Source organism: Poecilia reticulata, linkage group LG3 (genome assembly GCF_000633615.1).
Source record: "Poecilia reticulata strain Guanapo linkage group LG3, Guppy_female_1.0+MT, whole genome shotgun sequence".
Lineage (NCBI taxonomy): Eukaryota > Metazoa > Chordata > Actinopteri > Cyprinodontiformes > Poeciliidae > Poecilia > Poecilia reticulata.
The window spans coordinates 27,147,892-27,155,723 of NC_024333.1; the positions used below are offsets into that span (position 1 = coordinate 27,147,892).

Sequence of the window (7,832 nt, forward strand, 5' to 3'; positions counted from 1 at the left end):
GATTAGCTACCGCTGCTATTAGCTAATCTAACAGCAGTGGGTGTACACTTAAGATTTAGTGTGTTTATATTGCTAATTTAGCAGCTAAAACCAATGCTAGTTATCGTTAGCCAGCAGCTGGCTGTGATGTTTGACGTCACGCTGCTGGGCTCCACAGTCTGGATACCTTCAGTTGACAAGCTTTGGACATTTCTCTGCTGCCGTTTCAGGCCGTGGGGGCGGCGGTTACTACAGCAGCTCCGGAGGAGGCGGAGGCTCCCGAAGCGGCGGGCTACGAGGCGTGTACTGATGTCGCCCGACTCTCTCCTGATCCACCCTGGAGTTTGTCTGCATCTCTGAAGACCAGTTTTACTATAGTATCACTTCTAAGCAGGAGAGCTGACAAGGAAGTCGCTTATCGACTTTYACAAACGACATCATTTAGTGCAGAGCCGTGACACAGATCCACCCCACATAGAAGTTCAGTCTGCAGCTCTGGTTTCACACTGTACCTAAAGATCTAAGATGAAGGACAAAACTTTCTCCCTTTGCTAARATGTTGGCGCTTTAGTATCTGCTGAACATGTTTGTATTTGACGGTTTGTTCTTCTTACATTTTGTATGATATTTGGGTATTGTAATACAATTTATCACAAATATAAAAGGACGTACTTACAAAGTGCAATGAAAAGGTACATTTCATTTTGTAATTTGACTTTGAAAACATTTACATTRCATTTTAGATTAGGAGCATTATACCAGTTATAACTAATAGAAACTAATTGCACTTAATGTTGTTTCGGTGCTGTGGGGAAAAAAAAAATTTCATCCCAAAGATTAGTGGTTTATTTTTTAAATGCAAGACAAAAATGCCACCTGCAGTGGGAAGACRGCGTAGTCRGGTCAAAGGTGATCAGCTGAAAACAATACGTTGTAAAGATGTTCTTTATATTTTGATGTTTTTTAAAGGSTTTCTTTTTTATTCTAGTAAGAATATTTYCTTTGTTAGATCATCCTGACACTGATAAAAACAGATCTCAGATCAGCTTTCCTGGTTTGAAAGGTTTCATAATTGAGTGTTTTTGTTTTTTATTAAATGTTTTCACAGTTCTTTACAGAATTTAAATCTTAAGTTGAATATGATGTTCACTCCTAATGAGTGGAAATGAAAGAAAATCTCTATATTTGAGCTGTAAGATAGCCTATGAAGCTGTTGTACATTTGCTTAATAAATTTTGTATTTAATTGTCTTCCTGAATTCGACCTCGTRTGTCAACTAAACTGAATCTTTAATTCAATCCCATCAGAAACCTTGTACAAAATATAGATTTACTAACAGGCAGGAATCAGAAAACTGAAGCAGAAATATTAATAAGGCTGTAAATATTCCTGTTAAAATGGGGGATTGGTGAGACCAATATTAGAAATGAAAATATGTTCACATTTACTGCAGTATTGTACAGAATATAATATCCTTTTTTATTATTATTTTACCAATTCCCCATTCTAAGACACATTCTAAAAATATTTAAAGCCTTTATTTCTTTTAATTTTAATGAAAAAATATTTTTTCAGAAAATTGGAATATTAAGATAAATGAAAAAAGATTTAATTTAAAATGTCAGACTTCTGAAAAGTATTTTGGTTGAGTTCTCTTTTGCATGAATTACTGCATCAATACGCCGTGGCATGGAGGCCGTCTAGTCTGAGAAACTCTGATAAATTGTTTATATGCTTTGTTTACCTGCAATTAAATCGCACTAATTCCTAATTTCACTCAGCTAAAARTAAAAAGCAGCTGTTGGAAGAATTACTCAAGAGTAAAAAGTTATTTGGTAAAAAGTCTATTCAAGTACTGAGTAACTGATCAAATTATCAATCACTTAATATTTCAAGATAACAATCAGATGGACCAAAATATAAAGTTAAGTGGAAATTTTGGTATTTTAAAGAAAATAATTAAAATAAAATTGGAAATGTTTTTTTTTCAAAAACATTTCCAAAAACGTTCCACTTTTAATAAATTAAATTAAATACATTTACAGAGTGTAAAGCGTTGAATAAAGCCGCATTATTGAGGGTAAGGGGCGTTAAACCAAGGCACTTATTTTGAATTCGCTTGAACTTCGTACTTCCGTCTGACGGTGAAGCTGGAGGTCGTCTCGTTCGAGCGAAAGGACGTCGCGATGAACGCAACCGAGGAGAAGCTGGCGGAGCTCGTGCGCGAACACCCGAACCTGTACGACCAGTCGCGCGGGGACTACCGAAACAGCGTGAAGGGGCACCTGGCGTGGAAGGAGATAGGCGCCKCGATGGGGAAGTCCGAGGAAGAAGTGAAGCTGCTGTGGAAAAACCTGCGCGACAAGTTCTGTAAAGCGAGGAAGCGGCTGGTGCGGAGACAGTTCCCCCAGCAGGACGAAAGCGACCTCCCGTGGGAGGTGCAGGTCCCGGGGCTGTTCAGCCAGATGGCCTGGCTCACCGCACACGTTAAACTACGGCCGGAGGTCGGAGGGAGCGTGGGGGACCCACAGGAGGTGACTTCAATTCAGAGAGGTTTTCAGTTGGATTTCTGCTGGTGTTTAACTTTAACGCCGAGTCTGAGTGAGTTTTCAGATTCTTTTATCGGACATTAGAAACCGACATAGAAACACCTGATCGTAGACAGAGAAGATGGTTCTTCTGTTATCGCGGCTGACAACATCCGCTTTGGTTCCTTCAAAACAAAAGCCCTTGTCAACAAATTTCTGAATTAATCAATAACTATTTGAAAATATTTGATAAAGGCCTGCCACAATGAGCAATGACTACGTTAATCGCATGATAAATTAAAATTAGGTCAATMATTTTATCGTTTTTTCTCTTACTACCAAAAACTGGATGATAAAAGTCTTCAGTCTGATCAGTTGATCAACTTTTTTCTAAGGATTTCATTTGTTGTTTCTTGTATTTCTCTTTATTTATTTTGTATATTTAAAATGTGATTATTAATAAGACAGCTGTGGTCCAGTTCTAGTGTTAAATGTTTATTAGAATTTAATACTTATTGATATTTGAGAATKTGTTCTTGCTGCTATTACTTAGAAATAGTCTGGTTCACAAAATAAAAAAAGTTCTTAAAAAAAAGTATTAAGTATTAAAAACATTGTATATAAAATAAAACTCAGATTAAGAATAATAATGATATTAATAATAATAATATAATAATAATAATATACTGCATATTACTGTAACAGAAAATACTGTCAGTTATTAGAAATAAAAATATGACTTGTGATCCGACGTTATGTAACTGAGTCGAATCACTTTTCCAAAAATGTACATAATATATTGAACATTGAAAAAGACACTATTTACAATACAGCAGAGAAACAAATGTGCAATTAATAGTATAAGAATTAAGAATATTCAAGAAAAAATAAGGTGCATACTTTAATTGGTTGCTTTGAGTACGCTAAGGAGCCYGGTCCTGACTCAGAGGTAGGTCCTGACTCAGAGGCAGGTCCTGACTCAGAAGACGGTCCTGACTCGGAGGATGGTCCTGACTCGGAGGCAGGTCCTCACTCCGAGTTAAGACCTGCTTCCGAGTCAGGACCATGCTCCAAGTCAGGACCGTCTTCTGAGTCAGGACCGGCCTCTGAGTTAGGACCTACCTCTGAGTTAGGACCGGCCTCTGAGTTAGGACCTACCTCTGAGTCAGGACCTACCTCTGAGTTAGGACCGGCCTCTGAGTTAGGACCTACCTCTGAGTTAGGACCTACCTCTGAGTTAGGACCTACCTCTGAGTTAGGACCGGCCTCTGAGTTGCGACCGACCTTTGAGTCGCGAACGGCCTCCGAGTGTGGACTAGAAAACATTGAAAGCCAAGAAGCAGTACACTTCGACGACCAGGACATAAACGGAGACTATCCATATGTGAACGAAGGTGATCTAGTTTTGGAAGACATCAAATCAATAGACTTGGAAGACCTAGACAAGAATGAAGAGAAGAAGGAACGCATCGAACCATTAGTAACCATGGAGACAGTGCCCCGCCGACATACATCCCAACGTATAGCAAAAAAACTGGTTAGCATCTCGTTTTTGTGCGTTTTTAGGTTGCTCTGGTGTAAAWGGAAATACTGTTTATGACACAGTGATATAAATCATGTGGTGTGAATAATGGCAATGTCGATAATTTGATCAAAACATCATGGGGGAGGAGGTATGGGGACTGTTTCTAACTTTCATAAATCTCGCCGTCTATAAGCCCCAATCAGGTGTGTTACATTCACAAACAAATTAGCTCGACTCGAACAAGTAGAAGTCATGAATAAACTGGCAAAAACAACTTTGGAAAACAATTTCAGTCGCTCTGTTCAATACTCCCGATTCTCACTTCCGACGTCCATCATGGCGCCTCAAATGATTCAGTGACGTCGTCTCAAAGGGTCAATAGATGAAAAACTAAAAGTACCTCTGACATTATTGACTGCACTAAATAGTAAATTTTTAATGTTTTTGTGGCACACAGACAACTGGAAGAGCAGACGACATGGAAAAAGAGCAAGAGGAAGACAAGAAGAGGCTGCTTGACCCCCTCCCGGTTGTCACCACCAGTTTTTCTCTTGCAGAGCCCGCTCCAAGCTGCCACCAGATCATCGAACCTTCTGCTAAACGCAGAAGACAAGCTCCAGCAGAAACTGGGCCATGTTCTGCTGATGCATTCAGCAGTTTCAGGGATGAAGACGAACTGTTTCTGCTCAGCCTGCTGCCCTCACTGAAGAGGCTCACCATTAAAAAAAGGATGGAGGTCCGCATGAAGTTCCAGCAGGTGCTTTACGCTGCAGAGTTTGAGGACTAACGTCTGGGTCTGGATCACTACGCAATCTATGCATAGTGATAGATACAGTCGGCTTGTAAATACATGTTTATAAGTTGTTAATGATTATTTTTGTATTGTTATTTTTGGTATTTTTTTACTTCGCTAATCTTCAGAGGCTGAAGATAAGAAGAAAAAGAAAGAAAAACGCTTCACTTTCATTTACTGAAAACGCACACAATCTCAATGTTTAWTTATGTAACTATGAGTGTTTTTCTAGTTTTTCAAGAAGTCAGTGATGAAGGAGTTACAGCAGTCCTGACTCATTTCCTCATAGTCAAACATTTTCTGGATTATTTTATGGTCACATAAAAATTAAAGGGAAAAGCACAAATGCTCCAATGACGCACTACTTAACCTGCCGCATTATAAACGTTGCTGTGTATTTTAATTTCCTCATAATAGAGCAGCTTTCACTCAGACATATGAGGTGCCTTATTCACATCCATTTATCACATTTATTCACAACACAAACATACGTATATTTATTTGATAGAGCAATCAAAGTGTAAGGAAATTTACTTTTTTTTACAACTTTTTATATTGTAAATAAAATTCTGAAAAGCCTGAAATGCATTTTTAATCTCCTTCACTCTAATACCCTTAGATAAGAAACCCGTTGATCGCCTAATTACTAGATAGAAATTGTAATGAACAATTAATAGTGAGTATTGTTAAAAACTCAGCAGCACAAGACTCATGTTGACAGAGCAACTGTTAGTTATTTACCTCATAAATATGGTATTTATGGAAGCGTCAAGAAGAAAGTTAAAAGATAATTGGAATAATTGTTTGCCACAGTCAGAGGTGGGTAGAGTACCACAAATTGTACTCAAATAGAGGCACTTCCAACATAATTTTTATTCTAGTTAAAGTAAAAAGTATAGCCATCCAAGAAATTACACAAGAGTAAAAATAAATATTTGGAAACTGATCAAAACATCAATTGCTTAGTATTTCAAAAAAATACACCATCAAAGGGACAAAAATATAAAATATGTTGGAAATTTTTGTGTAGGTAAGACCAAAATTAAGACAATTTACACAAACAACACAATTACATACAAATCAAGCAAAAGAAAAAAATTCACATGAGTTTCAATGTAAAACTTATGAMATTTTAGCAAAAAATACAATTGTTTTTGGTTAGAACGATTGTTCTATGAAGAACAAACTGTGGATAGAGAATCCAGACATTTTACTGAAGTTAGAGTAGTAAAATTACTCAAATAGAAAGCATAGCGTAGTAAAAAATACTCCTAAAATTACATTTTACCCAAAAGGTTACTCAAGTAAGTGTAACTGAGTAAATGTAACTAGTTACTAACCAACTCTAGTGACAAGCCGGGAGGCAGCAAAAGTGGTCTAGTGTGACTAAAATGTTATAATTTGCTGTTTTGTGAGGGAAAAATACGTCTTCATGTTTCCCTGAAATACAATCTACGTAACAAAACACGGTGTTGGCGGGATCATGATGGGGGATGCTTTTTTCATAAAGGAAATGACAACGAAAGATGGAATAACACCATAATACCGCCATTAAAAATGCATTTCGCATGAACAGAAGTGTGTAAAATTAATATCAGCTTGATTCAAATGATTCACACTTTAAGCATCAAACATCAGAGACGTTTGATGCTGGGAGCATCAAACATTCTCACCTTTTTCCACTGGGAATACTGGTTTTTATTCAGATCATTTTCCAGCAGCGCTGTTATCCGCATAGTCATTCACTTCAAAACGAGCCAATCACGTTGCTGCTTTCACAAGTCCCGCCTCCTCGTTCTCTTCACTGATTGGTTGGTAATGGGTGTGGCGTTTTCATTCATCATTTTCTACATTAATTCAAACATCCTGCTAACCTGTGACTTTCCATACGTGAAGAAGTAAATATCTCTTGCTGTTTTTCCTTTTCAGTGTTTTCTGTAAGTCTACGTCTCTCCCATCACCTCTTTGCTTCATTTCTCCCCCTAACAGCCTCCATCCCTCCTCCTGTTTACTCCCGAACCCCTCCCCTCTCCCAGCCTCCCTGCCTCTTGTCATTGGGTGCCGTGTCGGGTGATGGTTGTGGTTTCTGTCGGTGACATCTCCGGAGCATGTACCAGCTCTCTGCCTGCAGCCGTGCATGGACAGGTGGAAGTTTATCCACACTCTGAGAGCTRCTGATTACCGCCCTCATCCTCTGAAGCTGGACAGATTTCATACAAGCTAAACGAGGATTACTGCTGGGTTTCTTCATTTTGAGGTGAGACGCAGGAATGCACATGTATTCAGTTACGTTAGGGTGTGTTAGTATTAAAGAAGAAGTTGACCAAATCGCTGGGTCATGTTATTTAAGTTTAGCTAAAATGTGTTCCTTATGTAAACCATGATTATGATAACATCAGTGTTTTGAATAGTAGCACTGTCTGCAGGATTTTTGCACAGTGAAGGGTAATACTACGATGAAACAGCATCCTGTGTTCATTGGTGGAAGAAATAAAGCACCTCGTGGACAGCTCGGTGATTGGCTGGTTTATCCGTCTTTATAAAGGAGGCTGATAGGATTTCATGCAGTTTGTTGGTGAGTAGTGGGATGCTAGGTGTGGTTCAGAAATGAGTCCAAAAGCGCCACAATGAGATAATAACTAGTTATTTCAGTGGTTTAGTTTCTGCATAAAATGTTAAACATAAACATGGGTGAATATATGGCTAAGCTATTATTATTATTTTTAACAAAAAAACATTTATATAGCGTGGAATATTTTCAAATAGCAGTGCCAGTGCTCAGGCTTAAGATGAAATAATGAATTTAACCTTTAGTTATTTTATGAATTAAAAATGCTTACAATCTGAAATATGTATTTATTTATTCCAATTTTCTCTTTGTTTTTCAAGTTACATGGAGTAACAGTTATAACAGTTATGTAGAGTTTACGTTTTGGGTTTGTGGCATTTTTAAGGGATTTTTTTAGTGATTTCATTCGTATGTATTTTATAATGGCAATTTTATATA

The 7,832-nt window shown here is 37.8% G+C and overlaps 3 protein-coding genes across 5 annotated transcripts in view; all 3 read left to right on the forward strand.

Moving 5' to 3' along the window:
• Nucleotides 1-1,229, forward strand: part of hnrnph3 (heterogeneous nuclear ribonucleoprotein H3 (2H9)) — a 10,630-nt gene extending 9,401 nt beyond the window's left edge. For both annotated transcript variants that reach the window (XM_008405832.2, XM_008405833.1), the window contains exon 11: nt 210-1,229. In XM_008405832.2, the coding sequence (XP_008404054.1) occupies nt 210-289 (80 nt within the window). In that variant the 3' untranslated portion in view covers nt 290-1,229. The remainder of the gene's footprint in view (nt 1-209) is intronic.
• Nucleotides 1,230-2,129: 900 nt separating this feature from the next.
• On the forward strand, nt 2,130-5,413 carry LOC103462823 (transcription factor Adf-1-like). Its single transcript, XM_008405831.2, has 2 exons — nt 2,130-2,513; nt 4,490-5,413. Exons 1-2 carry the CDS (start codon nt 2,166-2,168, stop codon nt 4,817-4,819), a joined length of 678 nt encoding a protein of 225 aa, XP_008404053.1. The 5' UTR covers nt 2,130-2,165; the 3' UTR covers nt 4,820-5,413.
• A 1,443-nt stretch (nt 5,414-6,856) lies between these two features.
• Nucleotides 6,857-7,832, forward strand: part of rufy2 (RUN and FYVE domain containing 2) — a 28,334-nt gene continuing 27,358 nt past the window's right edge. Inside the window, exons 1-2 of one of the 2 annotated variants that reach the window (XM_008405829.2) lie at nt 6,857-7,082; nt 7,252-7,400. The gene's annotated coding sequence lies outside the window, so the exon portion shown is untranslated. The remainder of the gene's footprint in view (nt 7,083-7,251; nt 7,401-7,832) is intronic. The other variant, XM_008405828.2, reaches the window with a different exon arrangement.